Raw genomic sequence first — 27,273 nt, 5'->3', positions numbered from 1 at the left:
ATATCCTCTTCTAAATATGAATTTCTATGACAAAATAAAATGTATTCATTTATGTCATTTAAAGCCATTGGTCACCTATCCACTCCAGTTTTAGTTGTTATGCAATTCATCCCAAATGAATCCCACTTTGGTAGACTCAATCTACACAGAACAAAAACATACCCAAAGCCTTACCACTGCATACAAATCCCTTCCCTCCTTTCTGCCCCAATTCTATTGCTCCTTCAATGCCAGCTTAGGACCAGCTCCATACACGACTTGCTCTAAGACCAAGAAGCCCTGCATCCATCACCCCCTAAGCTGCTTGGCTGGGCCAATAATGTTATATTCCTATTACCATAGCTTATAGTATCTATTCTCGGATGTTAACCTCATATTTTCAAATAGAGGACTTTACCGTCTGAGCCTCAAATAGAGGCTCAGACGGTAAAGCATCTGCCTATAATGCGGGAGACCCGGGTTCGATCCCTAGATCAGGAAGATCTCCTGGAGAAGGAAATGGCAACCCACTCCAGTATTCTTGCCTGTAAAATCCCATGGACGGAGGAGCCTGGTAAGCTACAGTCCATGGGGTCGCAAAGAGTCAGACACGAATGAGCGACTTCACTCACTAAGGGGAACAAATGAAATTTATATTGTTTTTGTGTTCCTCATAACAGCTAGCACAAAATACAAGTTCTTGAGAAAGATTCATGGAACTCCTGATATAATTTCACATCTGCTAATAGGTTTGAAGGTATACGGGCCTACAGTTGGATTTTAGGAACACTGGATCTCTTCCATTTATGCATACATCATCACACTTGAGCACCAATAACTGTGTGTGTATTCACTGTGCCTTCTTATCAGAAATGTACTTTCCCTGAAGGTAGAGACAAAGTGCTCTTCTATTCCTAAGGGCACCAAACAGAAGGTTGACTATAAATATTTGGGGGGATGTCAACTGATTCTTTTTTAAATAAAATTTTATTTATTTATTTATTTGGCCTTACGCCAGGCCTTAGTTGTGGCATGTGAACTCTTGGTTGTACATAAGAGATCTAGTTTCCCAACTAGGGATAGAACCCAGGTTCTCTGCATTGGGAAAGAGGAGTCTTAGCCACTGAACCATGAGGGAAGACCCTCAACTGATTCTTACTGGGAGGTTGACTTAATTCAACCACTGGGGTGAAACTGTCCAATTCACCTGGTCACAACACACAGATATACACACACAAGCCAATTTCTCTTTCATCAGTGATATTCTGATGACTAAATACAATAATGTATATAAAGACAATAGTAGAAATAAATGCTCAAAATTAATATCTGCCCCTTTCACAGATCAGTTTGTTTATCAAAGGCAGCCAACTAGCTCGATACTCAGAGCACCCAACAACCACCCGAAGAAACTCATTTGCCAGGAAAAATCTCACTGGATCAACTTTTCAACACTATGGCCACCTTAATGTGTTTCTGTCTTGATGCTGGCAAAAGCACTGAAAATACACCTTTTTTTAACTAGCAGAATAACCATGCTTAGAAGTGGGAGAGAAATCTGTGGAACCATGTCAGATTTGCTCCCCAAGAGGTATATCCCACTGATACAAAGGATAAGCACAACAGTGACTGATAATATTCAAGTGCTTAGATAGGTTCTAAGCACTTAAGTACCTTTCCTTATTAATCTTCAAAGCAATATTAGAATATAGTCTCTGCTAGCCTTACTTAACTGAGGCACAGAGCAATTACCTGATTTGATCAAAGACATAGAACAAAGAAGAACCTGTATCGGGACTTGTCTCAATATCACTCTGTTTGAATGCCTCTAATGTACTCTCATTCTCTTGGTTCTTTGGAAACAAAAACCAACCAGTAGAATCTTTGATATCTAAGTATTTTTACAACACTTTATGCTCATTATAGGTGGAATTCTTAACCAAAGGAATACTTCAGGTCATTGTCATTAAAAAAATAAAACAATAATGGCTTTCTGCAATTTTAAAATTTCCCCTTCATAATATGGCACAATATAAATTAGAGAGGCAGATAATTTCAAATAATAACTCAGTGATGTTCATGGATTTGATGTTTTTATCCTTGACTTAGAGAAAAGTACATTGAGCTTCAAACTAACACAGATGATTATCTGAGAAATAGAAACAACTCTCTAATCACACTATCCACTTCTCCATTGATCAAATATTTATTAGACACTGCCTGGTATTTCAGGTCACAGAATCAACACACAAAGAAAAAAACTGGTGCCACAGAGAAGCCCTGTCCTCAGTTCCTTGTGGGCAGTTGAGTAAATCATTGGGCTTATGATGGCCAAGAACTGCCCTCTGTACACAGTCATCTCCCTGAAAAGTCCACAGGTGAACAAACACTACAGGAAAAGAACTCCCTGGCTGGACAGCCCAAACCTCACATCCTCTGAGGTGAAATGAACTTAAAGTCCTTCTCTTTCAGGTGTTCTCCTCCCGGAAAACTTTTTCTTTTTATTTCACCATGTTTATGTCTGCTAGTGTTTGAAGCAGAATTTTAGGGTCTATGAGCTGTTGGGCTTCCCTTGTGTCTCAGCTGGTAAAGAATCTGCCTTCAATTTGGGAGACCTGGGTTCGATCCCTGGGTGGGGAAGATCCCCTGGAGAAGGGAATAGCTACACATTCCAGTATTCTGGCCTGCAGAATTCCATGGACTGTATAGTCCATGGGGTTGCAAAGAGTTGGACATGACTGAGTAACTTTCACTTCACTGCACTTCGTGAGCTCCCAGAGACAAACTGAGTGATGCAAAGAAAGCATCCTGGGGCTGGGAATGGTACTGGTATAGACGGGAGTGAGGACACCTGGGTTCTGGCTCAAGAGTGAACCAGATGTTTGCCTTTAGAATGCTCATCTCACATAGGGAGCTTCAAGACTCTAATGTACCAAAGGGGCATCTTATTAACTAACCTCCTTACCTATTGTCCCAGTGAACAATAACACTAGAAATGCAAAAGCATCATAGCCTATACTAAGAAATTAAAAGTACACAGCACAAAGGATACAAACAGAAAATTGTCCTTGGGGTCCCATAAATCTAATTGTCTTTTATCAACCCATCCTAACTGCCATATTTTATACCAAAAAAAAAAAGCATCATTTAGTGAGTACCTAATCTATGCCAGGGAAATACAGATTATTTTACTTAGTTTTCACAAAAATCAAGATGACATAAGCATTAGTCTCTCAGTTTTCAGTTGAGTGCTTTAAATGTTAGGTTGAACCACTTGATCAAGCTCACACAAACAACATGCAGCAATGCTAGAAACCTCACCCTTTTCTTTCTGAACCCACAGTACATATTCTCTCCACCACATAATCAGTTCAGTCACTCAGTCATGTCCTAATCTTTGCGACCCCATGGACCGCAGCATGCCAGGACTTCCTGTCCATCACCAACTCCCAGAGTTTACTCAAACTCTTGTCCATTGAGTCAGTGATGCCATCCAACCATCTTATCCTCTGTCGTCTCCTTCTCCTCCTGCCTTCAATCTTTCCCAGCATCAGGGTCTTTGCCAACAAGTCAGTTTCTCGCATCAGGTGGTCAAAGTATTGGAGTTTCAGTTTCAGCATCAATCCTTCCAATGAATATTCAGGACTGATTTCCTTTAGGATGGACTGATTGGATCTCCTTGCAGTCCAAGGGACTCTCAAGAGTCTTCTCCAACACTACAGATCAAAAGTATCAATTCTTTGGCACTCAGCTTTCTTTATAGTCCAACTCTCACATCCATACATGACTACTAGAAAAACCATTGCTTTTATTGATTGACCTTTGTTGGCAAAGTAATGTCTCTGCTTTTTAATATGCTGTCTAGGTTGGTCACAGCTTTTCTTCCAAGGAGCAAGCATCTTTTAATTTCATGGCTGCAGTCAACATCTGCAGTGATTTTGGAGCCCCAAAAGTGAAGTCCCTCACTGTTTCCATTGTTTCCGCTTCTGTTTGCCATGAAGTGATGGGACCAGATGCCATGATCTTAGTTTTCTGAATGTTGAGTTTTAAGCCAACCTTTTCACTCTCCTCTTTCACTTTCATCAAGAGGCTCTTTAGTTCTTTTCTTTCTGCCATAAGGGTGGTGTCATCTGTGTATCTGAACTTATTGATATTTCTCCCAGCAATCTTGATTCCAGCTTATGCTTTATCCAGCTCGGCATTTCGCATGATATACTCTGCATATAAGTTAAATCAGCAGGGTACTCCTTTCCCTATTTGGAACCAGTCTGTTGTTTCATGTCCAGTTCTAACTGTTGCTTTCTGATCTGCATACAGATTTCTCAGGAGGCAGGTAAGCTGGTCTGGTATTTCCATGTCTTGAAAAATTTTCCAAGTTTGTTGTGATCCACACAGCCTAGGCTTTAGAGTAGTCAATAAAGCAGAAGTAAATGTTTTCCTGGAACTCTCTTGCTTGTTCGATGATCTTAGCTTTCTTACTAAGCACCATTATATGGCGCTTCATTTTACTGAGCACCATACAATGCTGCTTCCCTAAACAAAAGCAGGACTCACAATACTGTAAATCAACTCTACTTCAGTAAAAAACATTTTTTACTTGAAAATAAGAGCAGGAATGAATCATATCCTACTCTTATCATGCAAGAGCTGAAGTTCTATTTGTTCATCTCAAACAAACAAACAAAACTGGCATTGTTCCATTCCTTTTAAAAAGGAATTATTACATGGCAACTGAGTATTTATTTTTTGTACAGTTCTTCTGTGTATTCTTGCCACCTCTTCTTAATATCTTCTGCTTCTGTTAGGTCCATCCAATTTCTGTCCTTTATTGTGCTCATCTTTGCATGAAATGTTCCCTTGGTATCTCTAATTTTCTTGAACAGATTTCTAGTCTTTCCCATTCTATTGTTTTCCTCTATTTCTTTGCATTGATCACTGAGGAAGGCTTTCTTATCTCTCCTTGCTATTGTTTGGAACTCTGCATTCAAATGGGTATATCTTTTCTTCCCTCCTTTGCCTTTTGCTTCTCTTCTTTTCACAGCTATTTGTAAGGCCTCCTCAGACAACCATTTTGCCTTTGTGCATCTTATTCATTATGCCACAGCCTTTGACTGGGTGGATCACAACAAATTGTGTAAAGTTTTTAAAGAGATGGGAATACCAGACCACCTGACCTGCCTCCTGAGAAATCTGTATGTAGGTCGACAAGCAACAGTTAGAACTGGACATGGAACTACAGACTGGTATCGGGAAAGGAGTATGTCAAGGCTATATGCTGTCACCCAGCTTATTTAACTTATATGCAGAGTACATCATGTGAAATGCCAGGCTGGATGAAGCACAAGCTGGAATCAAGATTTTCAGGAGTAATATCAATAACCTCAGATATGCAGATGACACCACCCTGATGGCAGAAAGCGAAAAAGAACCTCTTGATAAAAGTGAAAGAAGAGAGTGAAAAAGTTGGCTTAAAACTCAACATTCAGAAAACTAAGATCATAATCACTTCATGGTAAATACATGGGGGAACAATGGAAACAGTGACAGACTTTATTTTTTTGGGCTCCAAAATCACTGCAGATGGTGACTGCAGCCATGAAATTAAAAGACACTTGCTCCTTGGAAGAAAAGCTATGACCAACTTAGACACCATATTAAAAAGCAGAGACATTATATTGCCAACAAAGGTCCATCTAGTCAAAGCTATAGTTTTTCCAGGAGTCACGTATGGATGAGAGAGTTGGACTATAAAGAAAGCTGAGTGCCAAAGAATTGATGCTTTTGAACTGTGGTGTTGGAGAAGACTCTTAAGAGTCCCTTGGATTGCAAGGAGATCCAATCAGTTCACCCCAAAGGAAATCAGTCCTGAATATTCATTGGAAGGACCGATGCTAAAGCTGAAACTCCAATACTTTGGACCATCTGATGCGAAGAACTGACTCATTTGAAAAGACCCTGATGCTGGGAAAGATTGAAGGCAGGAGGAGAAAGGGATGATCAAGGATGAGATAGTTGGATGGCATCACTGACTCAATGGACATGAGTTTGAGTAAACTCCGGGAGTTGGTGATGGACAGGGAGGCCTGGTGTGCTGCAGTCTATGGGGTCGCAAAGTCAGACACAACAGAGCAACTGAACTGAACTGAAGTGACTTTCTCGATGTGTGTGTGTGTGTGTGTGTGTGTATTAGTTGCTCAGTCATGTTCAACTCTTTGCGACCCATGGACTGTAGCCTCCAGGTTCCTCTCTGCATGGGATTCTCCAGGCAAGAATGTGGGAATGTGTTTCCATGCCCTTCTCCAGAGGATCTTCCCAACCCAGGGATTGAACCAAGGTCACCTGGAATTGCAGGCTGATTATTTACCATTAAATGACTTTCTTGATATTATACACCTAATGCGTAGAAAGGCTAGGATTAAAACAAAACAGAGCAAAATGAATATTAGAAAAATTGATCAGAAGAGCAAGAACAACCAGGTTTATATAATCTTTTCTTCCTTAGGATATTTGAAGTTCCCCTATTATAGCAATGAACTTGATGTGGGAAGGTATGTCATATTCATTGACATGGATTCCAAGCTTCATTGAGTATCTGTTATTGCCCACATCCCCCTGTGCTCCCAGCATCAAATAGAAGTTAGAACATGGGATCATCTAAGCAGATCCCAATCAGAAAGGGTCAAATCTAAGCAGATACTAATCGATAAGGGCCAAACCTTTGTACTATTGCCGAACCACCAGAAATACGTAAGAGTCCCCAGCTGGCTGGGCCACACAACTGCACTGATGTTGACCTCCTTATTTCTTATGGCAACAAAGGGGACCCGGAGATGAACATGCTCCACAGGACCTGAGGGAACAAGGAAAGCAATGTCAGTGTTTCTATTCCCGAATAAACAAAAGCTCACATTCCCAGATTCTTTATCTTTACCATCACCTATAATAAAACAACAATTGCAAACTCACAGATGTTGAGGTGTGTGTGTGTGTGTGTGTGCTTGAAATGAAGCACTGCAAACAACAGGGAACTCAATTTGGGCTTCAGATTGAGTGACATCTGAACTTAACTTCCGTCTGATGATCCCACCACAAATGCTTATGAACCTCAAATCTAAGGACAAAGCTAGTTTACTGGACACTTAGCCAAAAAATAGGAAGATAAAGAGCGAGCTCTTGCATATCTGCCGCCTAGCCTGTATCGTGATTGGGGGTCGGTGCATTGTATGGAGGGCTCTGCCATTATCCTCAATTGTTAATTGGTTCCATCTTGTTCAACAATCGGCCATTGTGCCTGTCATCTGCAACACTCAGTGGGTGTCACTCAGAAGCTGGCAGGGCTGTATTATGAAAAGGAAAAAGCCTGTCTCCTTAAATTGAAGAGAAATAAATGCCAGGTTCACAAATAATAATAATTTTAAAAGCTGTTTGCCAAAAGATGACCAAACTTTTCTTTTTTGCTCCTCAGAAAACTGATGTAAGCAGTCTCAAGTTCTAAACTAGCAAGTAAGAGAATACATTGGAATCCATTCTATGCACAATGAGTGAGAATTTTAATTTAATTCATTTTCAAAATAACATGAGAGGAGGAAAATGCTGAAGAAAAATGTTAATGAGTCAGCACTGCATTTGTGGGGCAGATATTTTTTTTTTTTTTAACTTTACATAATTGTATTAGTTTTGCCAAATATCAAAGTGAATCCGCCACAGGTATACATGTGTTCCCCATCCTGAACCCTCCTCCCTCCTCCCTCCCCATTCCATCCCTCTGGATCGTCCCAGTGCACCAGCCCCAAGCATCCAGTATCGTGCATCGAACCTGGACTGGCAACTCGTTTCATACATGATATTTTACATGTTTCAATGCCATTCTCCCAAATCTTCCCACCCTCTCCCTCTCCCATTTGTGGGGCAGATATGTTATTTTTTAATTCCGTGGGATTTTCTCCCCAACCCTTACCCCTTTCTTTTTCCTTTTCTTTTTTTTCCCTACCCACTGCCTTTCTTCCCTGTGTTCCCTTCCTCCACTTTTCCCTTTCTTACATCCTTTCTACTTCACCAGATCCAACTAAAATGTTCTAGTTCTCTGCCCACACTTTGCTGGAACACATTTTCTGGTTTCCAACATGATAATGCTGATGAGCTAAAGTGACTAAAGGTCACAGCTGCAGCAAGGACATCTCTTTATCCTTGGAACCTTGAGTTCGTCTCATGAGTGGGGCATTTTCCAGGCCACCAGGCCTTCACTAATGACATCCTTGGTTATTTTGGAGATGGCTGTTTAAAGGGAAGAAAGCAGAAAGATACTTTTTATTTCTGCTCCTATTTAATTTTGGCTGTATGACCTTTTCTTCTATTTTATATAACTTTGACCCTACACAGGCTGTTACACCGTCCTTTGCCTTCCTTACAGTAATAAGAAGATATGAAGGTGATCTGGGGATATTAAAAGTATCATATAATTAGTTATGGGCTGACACTATTTCCACCACCACCACCACACCATCATGGCTCCTGTTTATCACTGGGTTAAAGTCTCTCTTACAAGAGTGGGCATTATTGTGAATCTCATTCGTACCTCCTGTGTCATAGGTAAATTTATATTGGGAGAAAAGGTGTTTGGACAGGAACTGAGATCAGATGAGGAGATCAGCCAGACCTGCTTGCCACTGTCCAGATGGTATTTTTCTGAACAATCAACAAAGTATTCAAGAATCTGTGTATCTACAGTGCAAAAACACTCTCTGCCTACAGCTCTCTCAGCTGACCCCAGGCATACAGCATTTCAAGATTTCTTCCAACAAATAGTTTCAAACCTGTCACTTCAGATACACATTTGGCTAAAGGCTTAATTATTTTCAACTCGTGAGCCTGTTTAATTATTTTTGTATGGTTTGATTGTGGGCTAGAATTTAAAAAACACAGGTGTGAGAAAATACTGGCTAGTTTTCATTTCTTTACTCAATTTTAGGAGTTCATCTGGTTAAACTCTCTTTGCTGTTTGTGTTTTATTGATCTGTGTGGAAGAGAATACGGCAATGGGAAGGGGTCCCTGACCAGGCCGTGTCCTGGGAGGGAAATGAGAAACCTGGGTCTTACTTTAACACCTCTGAGTCCTTCTTCATGCCCACATTCAGATTTCTCACTCTCCCCGTAATGGGAATGGAGTCCCTTTATCCTCAAGGTCAATGCTTCTGTTTTGTTTTTCAATTGAAGTATAGTTGATTTACAATATTGCATTAGTTTCAGGTATACAGCAAAGTGATTTAGTTATACATACATACCTACCTACATACATAAATATATTCTTTTTTCTATTCTAGGTTATTATAAGATATTGGATAGAATTCCCTGTGTTGTACAGTAAATCCTTGTTGCTTATTTATCTTATATATGGTAGTGTGCATCTGGCATCACATGCTTCTAATTTACCCCCACCCTATTCCGCTTTGGTAACCATAAGTTTGTTTTCTATGTCTGTGAATCTGTTTCTGTCTTGTAAATAAGTTCATTTGTACTATTTTTTAGATAACGCTCCTATTCTTAGCTCTCTCCTTCAAAATGTGCAGAGCCCATCCTGCTGGCCAGCTCATGAGAACCCTGAGCTTTTTCCACATTGCTATGATTCACAGCACTGGAGGGGCTTCTCAGTTTTCTGTTACTCAGACATCTCCACTCATCTAAGACTTACATTGTTGGGCATTTTGATGCCCCCAAATATAAAATGAGACCTCCTTCTCCCTACTGTGCTCAGTCTCTCAGTCTTATTTGACTCCTTGTGACCTTACAGACTATAGCCTGCCAGGCTCCTCTGCCCGTGGAATCTTCCAGGCAAGAATACTGGAGTGGGGTGCCATTTCCTACTCCAGGAGATCTTCCCGATCCAGGGATTGAACCTGCATCTCTTACGTTTCCTGCATTGCCAGGGGAGTTCTTTACCACTAGCGTCACCTGGGAAGCCCTCTTCTTATCAAATTCATGCCAAACACAAAAGGGGTGGAGCATCCATGAATTAGAACACCATCAAACACAGCCACATATATGCCAGTTTCAGGACAAGTAAACATAATCTCAAGGAACACTAAACAGCTTTTTAGAGCAAAGAACCTGAGCCAGAAGCTCCAGGTTTCCACCTACAGATAAACCATGGATTGGAGAGAAGAGAGTTGGGAGGATTCAGAAGGGAATCCAGGAAACTCCTAAAATCCTCACTGTCAAAGAGTGTTCTTTTTAATAAAAATCTAATAATCTGTGTGAGATTGGTTATTATGGGCGGCTAACAGCTACTTTTGTTAGCTAATGGCCCAAGGTGAGGCCAAGAGCAGTTTCCACTATAATAACTGTCTGGTAAATGCAGCCATGATTGATTTGGAGGGAATTATGAGCACGATAAAAGTTTCAAGGAACATTTCCTCCTTCACGCACATAACCCACAATATAAACCTGTTCCTCGTTGTTGTTGTTTTTGCCACTGAAGTACACTGGTCTTTGTGCCCAGCAGACAAGGTCCACTCTTGGGAGAATTAGGAACATGAGTGGGGCAGGTCATTGGAACAGAGGAAAGTAAATTTGTTTTTTAAAAAAACCTGTGTGTCAGACTGGCCCTTTTCTGGCGTAAGGGAACTTGGCTCTCAGTGTATTTCCAGTCAACAGTTAGCTGATAGGACTGGTTCACTCTGCCTAGAATTTTTTTTCTTTTTTAAGCAATGATATGGTTTATTCTAGGGCTTCCCTGGTGGTTCACATGGTAAAGAATCTGCCTGCAATGCAGGAGACCTGGGTTCGATCCCTGGGTCAGGAAGATCCCCTGGAGATGGGAACAGCTACCCATACCAGTATTTTTGCCTGGAGAATTCTGTGGACAGAGGAGCTGGTAGACTACAGTCCATGGAGTAGCAAAGAGTCAGATATGACTGAGAGACTAGGCACACACACAGACATGGTTTATTCTGAAAAAAGTATTTTCCTCAGGAAGTCTGGAAATTTTGTGCACACTAGGCAGAGGATGGCTATTTGATCAGTCCCCAGTAGAAGCCACGGCCACTGAGTTTGCAATGAGCTCTTCATACGCATTGCTCTAACTCATTGCTGGGGAATTATGCATGTTCTGTGGGACTCCATGGGAGAGGACTTTTGGAAGTTTGCACTTTTTTTCCTACAGACTTTGACCCACAGGCCTTTTCTCTTTGTTGATCTCTCTCTGCTGATCAGTGTAATGAATCAAAGTCTGAACTATGACTATATGCTTAGACTTACAAGTCCTTCCAGCAAATCACTAAACCTGGGAGAGGATGTCTTGGGGACCCTGACACATACACATAATCCAATTTGATTCTCAAAGCCTCACTATAATCTAAATATTATAGGAGAGGGATCAGAAGTTTGTAAAGACTAAGAAAGTTGACAGATATTAAACATTTCACAAAAGGATATGATCAGTATTCAAATACAGGTCTTTTTTTTGCTCTAAAGTTGGCTTGTAAACACCCTGCACACCAGCCACCTGGGTTTCTGACCTGGTGCTGCTGGCACAGAAAGAGTATAGATGGTGTGGTGTGATTATCACCACGGGGCTACTGATGGCCCATTTCTAGCCGTGCTTTTCCTCTCTCACAAGAATGTAAACTCTGCAAGAGGGGGGCCATCTTTCTATACTGTGTCCCCAGTATCTAGCAATATATTAAGAACTCAACAAATAGTCATTGAATAAAATAGTGAATGACTGGATGTGTTATTTGTAATTCCTATCTACTATTGTTGCAAGAGACCTATAGAGCAAGGTACCAGTTGGAATTAAGCCATTTTAAAACGAGTTCAGAAGTTTCAGAGAAGAAATCATTTACCCCATGGTCCAGTAGCTTGGTGTCTTTAAGGATATATCACCCAGGTCTTTCTCCATGCACTTCCCTCATCGCTGCTGGGCCTTATACTATTAGTATAACCAGAATGCTAGGAGACCAGCTAGGTCACTGTTTGCCAGGGACTTTTCAAGTGTAGGTTGTTTATATTTTCACTGAGTTGTTAATAGGAAGTGTCTCTTATGTTCACCTAGGTTCTCTTAAGAATTTAATTTTCACCATATGTAGCATGTATGAGTGTGTGTGCTCAATCACTCAGTCATGCCTGAAACTTTGAGAGCCCACGGACTGCAGTCTGCCAGCCTCCTCTGTCCATAGGATTATTCTGGCAAGAACACTGGAGTTTTGTTGCAATTTCCCCAGCCAGGTGATCTTCCCAACCCAGGGATCGAAACTGCATCTCCTGTGACTCCTCCATTGGCGGGTGGATTCTTTACCACTGAGCCACCTGGGAAGACCATCAGATACAGCATAGCCTCTAAACTATTGTGGGGTATATAAGTAAAAACTACAGTAGTCCTTAGACCCATGATTATCACTATAAAGTATAGGAAACCAATAACAGTCCCCAAACAACATTTCCTTAACCCAACATTTTAAATCATATTTAGGTTTCAATTTATCTAAGTCAAGTTCCAGGATATAAAAGACACAAAATACATCCAGGATTAACATACTACTTTGGAACTTCAACTGTTTGGTTTGTTCCCTGGTGACTCAGACAGTAAAGAATCTGCCTGTGATGTGGGAGACTGGGGTTCAATCCCTGAGTCGGGAAGATCCCCTGAAGAAAGGAATGGCTACCCACTCCAGCATTCTTGCCTGGAAAATTTCATGGACAGAGAGCCTGGTGGGCTACAGTCCCTGGGGTAACAAAGAGTCAGATATGACTGAGTGACTTAACACTTACACTTTTCAAGCAACAGCCAACAGCCATGAAACAAATTCTAGGACAACAAAACTGTTGGGGAGTTCTTAGAATTATTTACATCTGGGATAAACTTGAAGTAACCTTGGGTGTAAGAATTAAGTTACTTTACGCGTTCAGTTCTACATATAAAACAATTTGGGCACATGTTTCTTTAATCCTTCTTTGGCTCTTTCAGTGGAAAGAACAATTTACTTTGATTTGTGCCGCCTTCACTCAGAGTAACTTGAAAATGAGCCTGTGGCTGTGAACCAGATGACTCCTCTCTCCCTCTATTTTAGCAGGCTCCAATGCAAGAGACTTTTACCTGAATATGTGTTTGCATGTGCACACTTATATCAGAACAGAGTGGAGCTGAAAAGGAGAGACGAGGTGGTAACATTTTCCAAACTTTCAAAATAATCCGTCTACTTTAGCATCAGGAAACGCCAACATAGATGAACTCACATCTGTCTTCTGACTGGGGTTATCATTTGTGGTAGTAGTCATACCAATTCCAGCTCAGTGAGGGATCTCAGGAAGCCTGAACAGAAGAGGTAGTCAACCGGGAGCAGGGTAAGGGAGGCGTGGTTCAAGCTACTTACAAACCACATGCAGGAAGAGCACCGCTGTGTCTGAGCCTAGGTTGTTCTCCGCATAGGCTGTCACCTGGAAGATGCCTGCATTCTTGTACACGTGCTTGATGCCGTCCTCAATGGGACTGAAATTAGCGTAGGACACTGCAATCCCGTCCCCAAAGTCAAGCTGGATGTTTGTCCTTTGGAGATCACCCTGCAAAGGGGAATAGCAGCTGGCCTGGGCCCATTTGCATGGTCCAGCCCGACTCCTCTCTGATGCTTGGTCCTCTGCCTTCAGCATCACCCCCAGAGGCCTGAATCTCCCCCAAACACCCTCCTGAAACACTCTCAACACAATCATCAGACTCCTGTCTGATAGCTACTGGGCACTGCGAACAGGTACTATGGGTCTATTGCCTTTGTATGCCCAAACTCAGGTAGCCTGATGTGGCTGATATTAGCAACTATGGAGAAGGTAGAGCCTCTATGAAGCTCTGAAGTGTGGAAGCCAAGGGCGTCCCTCAATCGCTCATGGACATTAATTGTTCCTCTCTTGTTTCATGATAATAATAATAGTAGTAGTAACAGCTAACACTGATAAAGCTTCTTTTCAGTTCCAAGGAATTAGTCCCCTCATAACTCTAAAATGTAGAAAGTATTACTGTTCCCATTTTAGAAATGAGGACACAAATAAAGGAATTAGACCAAAGTCTCTGTAGCCAATAGTGGAAGAGCCAAGTTTTGAACCCAAGTAGTCTGGTGTTGGGAGAAGGCAATGGCATCCTACTCCAGTACTCTTGCCTGGGGAATCCCATGGATGGAGGAGCCTGATGGGCTGCAGTCCATGGGGTCGCTAAGAGACACGACTGAGTGACTTCACTTTCACTTTTCACTTTCCTGCATTGGAGAAGGAAATGGCAACCCACTCCAGTGTTCTTGCCTGGAGAATTCCAGGGGCAGGGGAGCCTGGTGGGCTGACGTCTATGGGGTCACACAGTCATACAGTCGGACACGACTGAAGTGACTTAGCAGTAGCAGCAGCAGTCTGGTTTCAGTACTCTCATTCACTATGCTATTATTAAAATTTTCCTATATTTTAGTATTATCATTAGGTTCCAAACATGATGCTAATTGCTTAACACATATTATATGATATCACCTTCAAAATAACTCTGTGAGATAGGATAATTATTTCCATTCTACAGATAAATACTGCATACCTGCTGAAAATATACCTGTGCTCTATTGATCTTAGCTTTCCCTAAACTTGCCTAAGCCCCCTCTTCCCTGAAGCATTTTTTGACCATCTCAGCTCACAGGTATTTCTGCCTCAGGGATGCCAAGAGCCACCTGGGCCCACCTGAGGAGGTGATGTCAGTGGTTTAGTTGAGTGCATCTTACCATCCCAAGTCGATCCTTAGCTTCCTAAGAGCTGATACTGAACCCCATCCTTTCTTGTACTTTGTACTTTCTTGTACTTCATCCCACTTTATTGGGCTGAGAGTTTGGATAAATTCAACTGAACCTAACCATAAGATAAGGGTTCTGGATGAGAAAGAAGAATCAGGTTTCTCTGCTTATTTACAAAGATTGTTGATGGAGATGAAAGAAGAGAAATACATCATTTTGGAATTATGAGCCAATTCTCCTGCCCAGTGACTGTGCATTCATCACAGTTTCACTGTCTCTCCCGCCATGGCAACCCACATGTGAGTAAAATATTGATAGGTGCTACCTTGCCCCCAACACAATGTCAACTACCCTTGAGTTTATGAATATAAATTAAAGTGGAAATGAACTGAAGGCAATTCAAATGGATAAGATCATGGCTCTTCACATCCATTCAAGAGAAGGTTTTAATAGAGCTGATCCTGGAAACTCCCTAGTGGGAATGCGATAATGACCTCCTCTGAATATTAAAGTTCTTTAATTTAAGCACCCAGTGTGGATGAAGGCTAAAGAATGTGCCGACCCAGGATAAGGAGCCCTCACTGTCCTGTCCATTGTGGGCCAGACTTTAAAGATTTCTAAAGTATTCACAGTTGGGTGGAGGTGGGGGTGGGGGTGGGTGGGGCCGGGACACACTCCTGGCCTGCTTTGGTCTCTTTCCAAGATCTCAGGAGCACACAGTAATTTGCATTTAAATGTAGATGGCTTTGTAAATCAGGCAAACTTCCCTGCCCCAGCCCCTTAGCAAGGAGTGCCTGAAAACTTCCCTGGTATGGAAACAGATGAAACAACTCATATAGGAAGCAAAGAAGCATATAGCAAAGCTATTCTATCCAGAATGAATGAATCTGATCTGGTTTTACTCCCCAGACTGCAAATGACCTAAAAAGTGAACTAATGGAGCAGTCAGCTGATGGAAAGTCAACTCATATGACATTCTTTGACATTCTTTAGAAAAATAAGTTTAGAGGATTGGGATCACCCTCCTCCATCCTCATAATTTCAAGCACTCATACTTTCAAGACTCTCTAGAAGTCTTGTGGGCTTTTCTAATTAGTGGGGTTAAGGGTAAAAGAAAAAAAATAAGGATCCTGGAACAAACAGGAAAAAATGTGAATTCCATTCTGACAATGTTTATAGTATACAGTCTAATGATAATTAAGAGTCCTTTAACAATGCAGGCCCTAAAGGGGTACCTCAAAGAATATATTCAGATCTGCGCCTGCTCAGACACAAGGGGACCCCTTTGGCCTAGGTCTGTGTTGTGGGATGAAGGGAACAGGGTCCCTAAACATCCCAAGCCCTCTTTCACCCCTTCCATCTTATCACACAAGTGGTGCTTCTCACCATTGACTTTGTTTTAAGGTTAGTGGGAACACAAGCTCTTTCTTCTCTTCCCATCTGGATGTGGGACATGACCCATTTGTGAGTTCTGACCTCAGAGGCCCAGGAGGGGCGCCCCTACCTCCTCCATGAGGATGATGAAGGTTGCATTGTGCCCCTGCTCCGCCACCAGGCGCCCATCGGTCGTCGCCACGTGGAGGCCATGCGGGGCCTTTCCAGGGCACATCTGGGCCTTGGCGGTATACTTCTCCCTCAGGCCGTCTGTGCAGTTGTTGGACACGATTCGCCGGTACCTAAAGGGTATTGATTGTTGTCAGTGGTGTGGTTTATCACATGTGTGTGTGCTCGTGTGAAGCACGTACGGTAGGGTGTGCAAGAGAGCAAGAGCGAGACAGAGATTCCACACAGTTGCACCTGACGTCTGAGTCCCAGAGAAGACAGCCATTTAGGAAGCTAAACAAATGCTGAGAAGCCACTATCCCTTCATCTCAGGAAGAGCAGCTCTTTAAACACTATTATCGATCCTACCTGGTGAACCACGGATCAGATCAGTGTCTAAACCAGCCAAGAAAAATCAATGTCTGACTCACGCACGAGGCAGGAGGTGGCAGACCCACTAGTCTAGGGAAGCAAGAAAAGCAGGTTCTTCTCCCTGTGAGAGACAGACTTGTTTCTACCTCCCTGAGGCCAGAAAGCAGCTAGAAGATCAGCCTTCTTCTAACTCTGATTCCTCAGGAAGCCTCTTCCTGTCTTCCCTGGACCACCAGGACATCATGGCATCCCCTAACACCTACTAGTTCTTACTCTGGAGCCATTGGACTCTTTTATGGCAAATTTTCTCTCCTTGCTAATATTTTATTTCCCATTCATCACTAACACCAGACCAGAAGCACAAGTGTGAAACTCCTGTTTGATCCTGCTGTGGTAAAACTGTTCAGAGAAGAAGCCTGCATGGGAAAATCTCCCCATAAACACTGTGACTGTCTAAGATAAGAGCATCTTTGGGCATGGTGATGACATTCCATCTCTCTTGACCGCTGACCCAAGCACGTGAAGCCAAGGCGAGAGCTTGCCCACAGCCCTGACCTGCATGACAGACTTTATCTCCAGGCATACCACTATCCATAAAGCTGCATAAAATCAACGTTCTGGTAAAACCACATAAAATAAATGCACCACAGACACCACTACCACCATCATCATCATCATCACATCACTTCTTTCACTCTGTGTGTCAGGAGTAATTAACCAATCTATCCATGTTGCCTTCTTCTGGCGGCCTTGAAAGCAAATTTCTATATGAATGATATCGGTTCTCCATTATACCTGATATTTTGTCTCTCCCTGACCCCCACATACTGCTGAACTACTAGCCCAACATCTTCATCAGGAGATCTCAAGAGGATGTCAAGCAAATGTTATATGTAGTTACTGCTAATGTGAACTTATAATATATTCTCTTGTAGACACATATTATTTTAATTGCCAACTGAGTTCACAGTGGGTCCAGAGCTGCCCTGTCTAATATGCTAATCACTTTTCACCTGTGGCTACTCAGCACTTAAAATGTGGTTAGTAGTGCTCGTTGAAATGATAAGAATGTTTAGTTAAATAAAATATATTATTAAATTAATTTCACTTAAAAATATTTTTCAGTGTGGAAATTATAAACTTTTAAGTTATATATCCTTGGAAGGAAAGTTATGACCAACCTAGACAGCATATTAAAAAGCAGAGACATTACTTTGCCAACAAAGGTCGGTTTAGTCAAGGCTATGGTTTTTCCAGTGGTCGTGTATGGATGTGAAAGTTGGACTATAAAGAAAGCTGAGTGCCAAAGAATTGATGCTTTTGAACTGTGGTGTTGGAGAAGACTCTTGAGAGTCCCTTGGACAGCAAGGAGATCCAACCAGTCCATCCTAAAGGAGATCAGTCCTGGGTGTTCATTGGAAGGACTGATGTTGAAGCTGAAACTCCAATACTTTGGCCACCTGATGCAAAGAGCTGATTCATTAGAAAAGACCCTAATGCTGGGAAAGATTGAGGGTAGGAGAAAAAGGGGATGACAGAGGATGAGATGGTTGGATGCACACGGGTTTGGGTGGGACTCCGGGAGTTGGTGATGGACAGGGAGGCCTGGCATGCTGCAATTCATGGGGTCGCAAAGAGTCAGACATGACTGGGCGACTGAACTGAACTGAACTGAACTGATGTGGCTCATAGTATAGTTCTTTCAGTCAGCACTGGTCTATATAATCAAATTTTTATAATCTATAGCTTCTTGCTGACCTTTATTCATTTAGAATAATACTGAACTTTACCTGTGATAGACATTTTAGAGGATGTCACATCTTAATGTACACTTGATATCATCCACTCTTGCTCTTTAACTATGGCCAGCTGGTGGATGATTTGTAATAGAAGCTAACATTTAAATAACCTAGAGGTATGTATAGGCATTTTTAGAGAATCTTTAAAAAAAAAAAAAAAAAGAGTAGTTTTTCCCTTTTATCTTCTTGAATTATTTGTTTGGCTTTTAGCGGTTTTGGCACACTGAACTTGCTTAAAATTGGGTCCACATATCACATGATCATACGAGAAGCCCTAATGCAATTACCTGCTTGCTATGTCCAGGTGTGCTCTGGCTGAGACCTGGCCTAGCTGGTCATATATGCCTGTTACATTTCTCTTTCTCAAACCTCAAACTTGATTCTCTAACACCTCATGCCTTTAAATTTCACTCTGCAGGATCTGTAGTTTGAGTGACTTAACTCCCAAGACAGTCATCTACAATAATATTATGTCAACAGTGCTTAAACTTCAGCTCAGATCCCAAAAATAGCTCTCAAGAACCAAATATTTGGCTAAAAAAAAAATGTATACTTCTCAGAGTATCTCAGACCACTCGATACATCTCTTCCATCATGTTTTTTCTTCTCTCTAGACATCAGTTATGTAAATAGTACTCTGGCCACTATTTTAGATGGCTGGATGGCATCACTGACTCGATGGACGTGAGTCTGAGTGAACTCCAGGAGTTGGTGATGGACAGGGAGGCCTGGCGTGCTGCGATTCATGGGGTCGCAAAGAGTCGGACACGACTGAGCGACTGAACTGAACTGAACTGAAAGTAAAAATACTGAGATGGTGAGTAACTTGTGTGAGACGTTAGAAGATCCATCCACTGGAAGAGTTGAGACTGGATTCTAGTCCCTTGTTACTCAAAGATGAGTGCTGGGACCAGCAAAGACAACAATGTGTGGGAGTTTGTTGAAATAAAGAATTTCAATGCCACTGTAGATTGCCTAAATTAGGAGATGCCTTTTAACAAGATCCCCAGGTGATTCATAGCACATAAAATTGTAAAAACACTGTCTTCAACCACCAATCTGCTTTCCAAATCTGTACCTGGTCACCGAAGTGGCAAAGTAAAGGGGAAAGACAACAAATCATGGAAATTTTTTTTTTCAAGCATCTGAGGAAGTAATAAGTAACAAAAAGAGAAATATACATAATTTGACAATTATAGAAAGTATGCTTTGAGCTTCTTATTCCAGGAGTTCCCAGGATGGGACTTTGACTTTTCATTCAGTTTCCATCATTGGTCCACAAGAGCATCAGCTCATCTCTCACTAAAGAGAACCATAATATCTGCATACCACTTGTGTTAATTTATTTCCATCAGGGTCTGGAAAATATGGTGGCATCTCTTTCCAGAAGAGAAGACCTGACTAAAATAATAGCTATGATATTTCAGAGGCAAATAGCAAAAGGCATTGAAATCTGGGTAATCAGAAATCTCTTCTATGTTCAAAAAAGCTAGGCTCCTCTAAAGAACCCCTCGACTTTCTTCAGAAGCCACTTGCTGTAAACAGACTCTGTGTTCTTTCTTGCTTCACTAGCAATGCTCCTCTGATCCCAACTTAGTGAACAGTGAAATAGGAAGGCAGCGAGCAGGGTTCCTTCAGGTAAATTACTTACCCAGTACTGTTAAAGTAGCTTTGACCAAGGCTGCAGTCCTTGGATGGAGATGCTGGATTGTACCAGAAAGCAGGGATACACTGGCTCTCTCCATGTCTCTCATAGCCATAGTCACTGTCCGGAAAATAAACATTGAATGCTGCTGTAGAGGCACAAATGTGAAAATATCCACAAGCACATATAAACACAAATATATCTCTCTAACCATCCCCAAAGTCAAACACATTCTTTAAATATTCCCAGTAGGGGCAAAATTCATGCTTTGGAAACAGATTTTCAGACTCATTTGGAGTCCAGTGTACAGAAGACATGCTGCTGCTGCTGCTGAGTCGCTTCAGTCATGTCCGACTCTGTGCGACCCCATAGACGGCAGACCACCAGGCTCCCCCGTCCCTGGGATTCTCCAGGCAAGGATACTGGAGTGGGTTGCCATTTCCTTCTCCAATGCATGAAAGTGAAAAGTGAAAGTGAAGTTGCTCAGTTGTGTCTGACTCTTAGCAACCCCATGGACTGCAGCCTACCAGGCTCCTCCATCCATGGGGTTTTCCAGGCAAAAGTACTGGAGTGGGGTGCCATTTCCTTCTCCAATGCATGAAAGTGAAAAGTGAAAGTGAAGTTGCTCAGTCATACCCGACTCTTAGCAACCCCATGGACTGGAGCCTACCAGGCTCCTCTGTCTGTGGGATCCTCCAGGCAAGAGTACTGGAGTGGGGTGCCATTGCCTTCTCCAGACATAGATTAGCAAATGGAGAATCCAGGTTTAAAAAGGTGTGAATGTGTAAGGAACACTAGGTTGCGTGGGTGTGAGGGCTGTCATAAGCTTAAAAGCGTATTTTGGGTCACAGTGGATTTACTGAAATAAACGGATGACAATCAAGAAGATGATTTTAAAAGTAAAGATTTATTTATGTGATATGGTTCCACACTTTATTCCAAAATGGATTTCATTGATTTTATCTTCATATTTTCTGAAATTCTCTCTCAAACACATATACACATTTGCATTCACATTCAAACTTTCCCCAACTATTTATAACACAAGCCCCCTGTTTCCTTTAGGAAACAAATAAAAAACCCACAAAAGTTAAACCGTAGCTCTTCTCCATGTTTTTGTAAAAGCCGAGCCATAATAAAATGAAGAAAGGTCAGGTATGATCATGATCCCCTTCCTCTTCCCTCAGCACTCCAAAATGAGGGAGTCAAAGACCAGTGTGTGGTGTGAGAGGAGGGCTCCCATTGGAAATGTAAATGGTGTTGCCTTACTTCTTGAGGTTTTATAAAACTCCAAGAATTGTAAATGCCAAGGTAGAAAAAGAGTAAGAAAGTAGGCATTATTGCTACAACCAACCCCAGGTCATTGAAGGTGGCTTCACTTGGCAGAAGTCATGCCTTTCTAAGTCAAGCATCCAAGGGTTTCCTGAAACCCACAGACAACGCAGACAATCTGGACCTTTGAATATCGATTCACTGAGTGTTAATGAAACATGCAACAACAGGAAATTAACTCTTTCCTGACTCACTCCCCCTTTCTTTTTCTATTCCCATATTTTTTGAGACATGATTTAATTAAAGATCAGTGAAAATAGAGGCAAATTGTCTATGTGGGCCCCTAGGATAGGAATGAAAAGAAGAGAGGAAGAAAAGTTTAATTCTGCATTTATTTATTACTCAGTATGTGCCCTGTCCTGTGAAAGAAGGGCCATCATTCCTATTCTCAAGGGGTTTTCAGTCTTTTGGAGAGAGGAAGACACCATGCCTCCAATCCAACAAAAGAACAGGAATACAGTCTGAAGCAGAGTACAGTGTAACACAGTATGAAGCAGCACAGTTTAGAAGTACCAATTGACTGATGAGATTATATAAATATCTGCTGGGTTTGATCCCACCCTACTTCTCACCACCTTCCTCCAAACCAAACTCAGACCAATCTTTCAACATTCTTTGTCTTTGTATGTGGTATTCCCCGGAGCTTTTGAAGCACTCTACCCTTTTCTGTATTAGGCAGTTTCCTAAACATCCTTCAGTAGCTATGCCTGATGAAGCCATCCTTGCTTTCTAAAACCAAATCTTTGTGGCTCTACCACTTTGGGAAAACACTGAGGCTAAAAAAGGGCAGTTACTTCTGTTGGTTTTGTTCAGCAATATTAGGCTCTAGACTAGGACACTGCAGGTCTTGAATAAATATTTAGTGGATAAATGGTACTCTGACTGCATTTTTAAATAACCACTAATTATCCCATTGCATTGGTCTGTTTCTGCAGGGAGACTGTGAGCCTATGGCTAACTTCCCAGTGTGTACCACAAAGCATCCCAGGAGCTCAAAACATGTCTGTGGAGTGAGTATGAGCTCGAGTCATTGCAGATGGCTACACAAAAATGTGAAGCACAAGACCAGCTTCAATAAGGTGAGTTTAAATGAAACTAGAAGAAAAGGAGAATGGGACATGTTTGTCAAGGTAATCTTTTGCCATGCCTCCCAATTAATGATTGAAGATCTGCCCCCTGGGAGTTCATATGGACTTAGCATTGTGCCAGCTGCTAACAGCCCATGAGAGCCTACTTAAAATTCCAGGAACTTTGTGAGTTAGTTAAGGTTGTTAAACACAGTTTAAATAATGATTTAAAATTTATACAAAATTGTACTTATATTCAAAAGATAATACCTAAAACACAGAAATTCCCCCATTATTTTGCTGCATTTATTATTACTATATACAATAAATACTACATATAAGATGTCATGATATAATCATTATATGCTCTTGAAATCATTTATGTCTGTGTACCTGTGTATAGTAGAAATACATGTTGTGTTTCCTAAGTCTTCGTTCAGTGATGTCATGTTGGCAGCATGAAATCATATATCATGGGGATATTTACAGCAATCACCAATCAGTACTAATAAGGGCTTATTTACTTCTTTGTTCCTGAGAAAACTGAAAGTCACCCAGTTGTGTCCAACTCTGCGATTTCATGGACTACACAGTCCATGGAATTCTCCAGGCCGGAATACTGGAGTGGGTAGCCTTTCCCTTCTTCAGGGGATCTCCCCAACCCAGGGATCAAACCCAAGTCTTCCGCATTGCAGGTGGATTCTTTACCAACTGAGCCACAAGGGAAGCCCAAGAATACTGGGGTGGGTAGCCTATCCCTTCTCCAGAGGATCTTCCCAACCCAGGAATCGAACCAGGGTCTCCTGCATTGTAGGTGACTTCTTTATCAACTGAGCTATCAGGGAAGCCCAGGGAGCCAGTAATTAAATATTTTCCAGCACAGTACTGAATATCTGATTTCAAAGTATTATTTACCTGTAGAAGGATTTGGGCTGTGATGGGTCTGCACTACTAGAAAATCCCCTGATAGCTTTATGTGGTAAATCTATTGAATGTCCTGTTAATCCCAGAAATATTTGTAATTTTTGAAGGAAGGGCGCTCTCCTAAGCAGCTTTATAAGGGAGAGAAATGTCATATGCTCCTTGCTCAGTGTAACCATCTTTAGCAGTAATGTTCAGCTCTGCTACCTGTTAGTGATGCAGTAATTAAAGAAGGTGCATCAGCCATGCTGCTTTGCCCCAAAGAGAAAAAGCACCACATTAATATTTAATAACATTAATGGAAACATCACTAGCTGCCCCCAAGCTGTGGTTTTCTTCATTACCTTCTGCTAAATGTATACTATTGAATAAAATCTCTCATCCTATCCAAGTCCCCTCCCAGCTCTGAAGTTTTTATGATTTCAGCAAATAAGCAGGGCCAGCTGCTGCTCCAGCTTCCTAGGGAAACGTGTTTTTCTCTTGAATTGTGACATTTGGAAAGAATGTGCCAGAAAGTTCGATTCGCCTCAGGAAAGGAAGCTGCCACAGCTTCTGCAAACACACATGTAGTCTTCTTTAAGAAGTAAGTCACCTCTGTGTCTTCTTTGACTGTAAATGGGTTGAGAACTTCTAAAAGTTTAGAGGAAAATTGTCCATTTCCAGGGGCATGTGTGTCCTCAAAATCCCACCCCGAGAGAAGCCTCAAACAATCCAGAGAGGGGATAGATGAGGAAAGGCTCAGAAACCAAACGGTTTCTGCATGTCAGAAAAGGAAGGGACACTAGTATTACTTGGACCCAATCCCCTCAGTTCACAGAATGGAAAGGAGAAGAAAAAGAGAAAAAATGACTTGCTAAAGGTTGTACACAGCTGTTGGGATGTCAATCAAAGGTGATAACTGAGACTCCTGACCCCTGGCTTGGCATTAGTATAAGCCCATGAAATAGGCATTTAATTATCAGTTCAGTTCAGTCTCTCAGTCATGTCCGACTCTTTGCGACCCCATGGACTGCAGCATGCCAGGCTTCCCTGTCCATCATCAACTCCCAGAGCTTGCTCAGACTCATGTCCATCGAGTCGATGATGCCATCCAACCATCTCATTTCCTGTCATCCCCTTCTCCTCCTGCCTTCAATATTTCCCAGCATCAGGGTCTTTTCCAATGAGTCAGTTCTTCACATCAGGTGGCCAAAGTATTGGAGTTTCAGCTTCAGCATCAGTCCTTCCAATGAATATTCAGGACTGATTTCCTTTAGGATGGATGGACTGGTTGGATCTCCTTGCTGTTCAAGGGACTCTCAAGAGTCTTCTCCAACACCACAGTTCAAAAGCATCAATTCTTCAGTACTCAGCTTTCTTTATAGTCCAACTCTCGCATCCATACATGACCACAGGAAAAACCATAGCTTTGACTAGATGGACCTTTGTCAGTAAAATAATGTCTCTGCTTTTTAATATGCTATCTAGGTTGGTCATAGCTTTTCTCCCAGGGAGCAAGTATCTTTTAATTTCATGGCTGCAGTCACTATCTGCAGTGATTTTGGAGCCCAAGAAAATAAAGTCTGTCACTGTTACCATTGTTTCCCCATCTGTTTGCCATCAAGTGATGGGACTGGATGCCATGATCTTAGTTTTTTGAATTCTGAGTTTTAAGCCAGCTTTGATGCCAGATGTCATTCTGAGCCCCTTGGAGCTGGCCAAGAAGTCATGGTCTCTGCTGGCCCAGGGGTAGGGAGTATCCTACTCTCAGACCATGCACAGTCCCATCAAGACTCACTGATCCCCAGTTCTTCCAGTCTCCCATTTGGGATTTAAGGCTCTAGGATGAGTATTTCACAAATGTCTCTGTCTCATTTTAGGAGACAATAGAGTGTGGTTGATTTGGGGTCAGATAGAGGTTTTTAGCAGACACAGCATGAACACTCAGCAAAGAGAAGCAATCACAACAAAAACAATGGACTAATAAACAAATCATTTTGTAATGCATAAGTCTAAATGCAGCCATAGAAATAGAAAGATAATTATATCCCAACCATTTTCATAAATGGTTTGAAAAACCAAACAATGATGGCTCAAGTATTTCTCCTAATCTAACACCAAGCTACCTATCTGCCCTTACCCCTGTATGCATCAACAGCCTTCATATAACTGCTTTCTTAGATATGCTGCTCATTTTCCTCATACTTACTTAGCAGCAAGTCTACATAGCTCCATCACCACCTCCTACAGGAAGCCTTCCATCATTACTCCAGTCTTTGGTGGGCTCTTTGTTCTGAATACTCCCAATACTTTCAGGTAGGACCAATGTTGTCCTAAAGAACTTTCTGTCTGTGCTATCCAATATGGTAACCACTAGCCACATGTGACCATTAAGCACCCAATACATGGCTAACTGAAGAAATGAATACTTCGCTGTTTTTAATTTTAATGCAAATGACCACATGTGGCTAGTGGATACTATACTATACAGCATAGGTCTGGATCATGAAATTCAACACCCAATTATACTCTTTATTATTTGCTGTTATGCTTTTTTGCATCCAATAACTCTGCTTTATATATCTTCGATTTTTCTACAATGTGCTATCTATAGAAAAAATACAATTGATTGGAGTCTATACGTAGAATAATAATGTTGAGTAGATTTCAGACATGCCTGAATTTATGTACAATGGCATATCCAAGTCTCTTCCCCTCACTCGTCTACATTACCACTTGATAAATGCATTCTGTGGATCTGGAACCATACTGGACATGGAAGATAAACACTAAGACATACTGAGACTTAGGACTCTGGAGTCAGACTATTATAATTTTGAGTAAATATATTAACATTTTTTGTATCTCCATCCCTTCACCTATAAAATGTCTAAAATAGCAGACTCTCCTTCTGGTTGAGAAATTAAGTGAGATTATCCATCTAAAAATCTTGGCACATAGTAGATGCTCAGCAAAACTACTGCTGTGAGAGTGGTTGGATGAATGAGTAGTAAAAGAGAATAGAGAGGCATAATTTCTAGTCCATACGGGTTTCTCACTGAACAAATGCACTTGGACCTCCCAGGGGTCAACTACCTCCTAGGAGACTCCATAAGACTTGAGAGACCTCTTACTCTCCCTTTTCTAACTACCCACTAGTCTGCTTACTTCTCAGGGAGGATTTGCCCCTGGCCCCTCACCAGTACCACGATGGAGGATGCTTCAGAGTGGTTCTCTACAGTAAACCTGAGGCTGGGGGATTTATGAGGCTATTAAGTAGAAACATCCATATTTATGTAAACTGCATACTTATTACTGATACCCACTCTGCATAGAAGAGTAAGTGTAGCAAAAGTCAATGAAAAGTGAAAGCATTCGTCACTCAGTCATATCTGACTCTTTGCTATCCCAGGGACTGTAGCCTTCCAGGCTCCCCTATCCATGGAATTTCCCAGGCAAGAATACTAGAATGGGCAATCATTTCCTTCTCCAGGGGATCTTCCTAACCCAGGGATCGAACCCAGGTAATGGTTCCCTACAAATAACTGCATCTGAGCATCTATAAAGCCTTTCGTCTTCAAATAGAGAAGGGATACAAGTGGAAAATGCCTTTGCTTTGTGAATCCAGGCTGCACTCCTTAACTTTTTCACCAGAATCAAGGCATTTAATCCATCCTCCCAAGTCTCCACTCCCTGCTGTCTCTCAGATTTAAAAGTTGCCTGAACCAGTCCAATGAACATTACCTGATCTGATTTAGGGAAACAGCTAGGTAGAATGTGCATAAAGGCTTATACTAACCAAGTTGGACTTTTCATATTTCTTAGCTAACAATTCCTGGTAGGAAGAAGCCTTGAGAAGGAAGCAGGACTATGAAACTATTGCCATA

At 41.7% G+C, this 27,273-nt stretch overlaps 1 protein-coding gene across 1 annotated transcript in view; it reads right to left on the bottom strand.

The window, feature by feature from the left end:
* Positions 1-27,273, bottom strand: part of SORCS3 (sortilin related VPS10 domain containing receptor 3) — a 466,176-nt gene that overhangs the window by 25,530 nt on the left and 413,373 nt on the right. The window contains exons 18-21 of the mRNA XM_055561093.1: positions 20,094-20,207; positions 16,234-16,405; positions 13,347-13,533; positions 6,696-6,829 (exon numbers count right to left, since the gene is read on the bottom strand). Coding sequence (XP_055417068.1) covers positions 6,696-6,829; positions 13,347-13,533; positions 16,234-16,405; positions 20,094-20,207 — 607 coding nt within the window. The remainder of the gene's footprint in view (positions 1-6,695; positions 6,830-13,346; positions 13,534-16,233; positions 16,406-20,093; positions 20,208-27,273) is intronic.

Source organism: Bubalus kerabau, chromosome 22 (assembly GCF_029407905.1).
Source record: "Bubalus kerabau isolate K-KA32 ecotype Philippines breed swamp buffalo chromosome 22, PCC_UOA_SB_1v2, whole genome shotgun sequence".
Classification (NCBI taxonomy): Eukaryota; Metazoa; Chordata; class Mammalia; order Artiodactyla; family Bovidae; genus Bubalus; species Bubalus kerabau.
The sequence above is the reverse complement of the archived record's forward strand: the minus strand, read 5'-3'. Positions and strand labels throughout refer to the sequence as shown.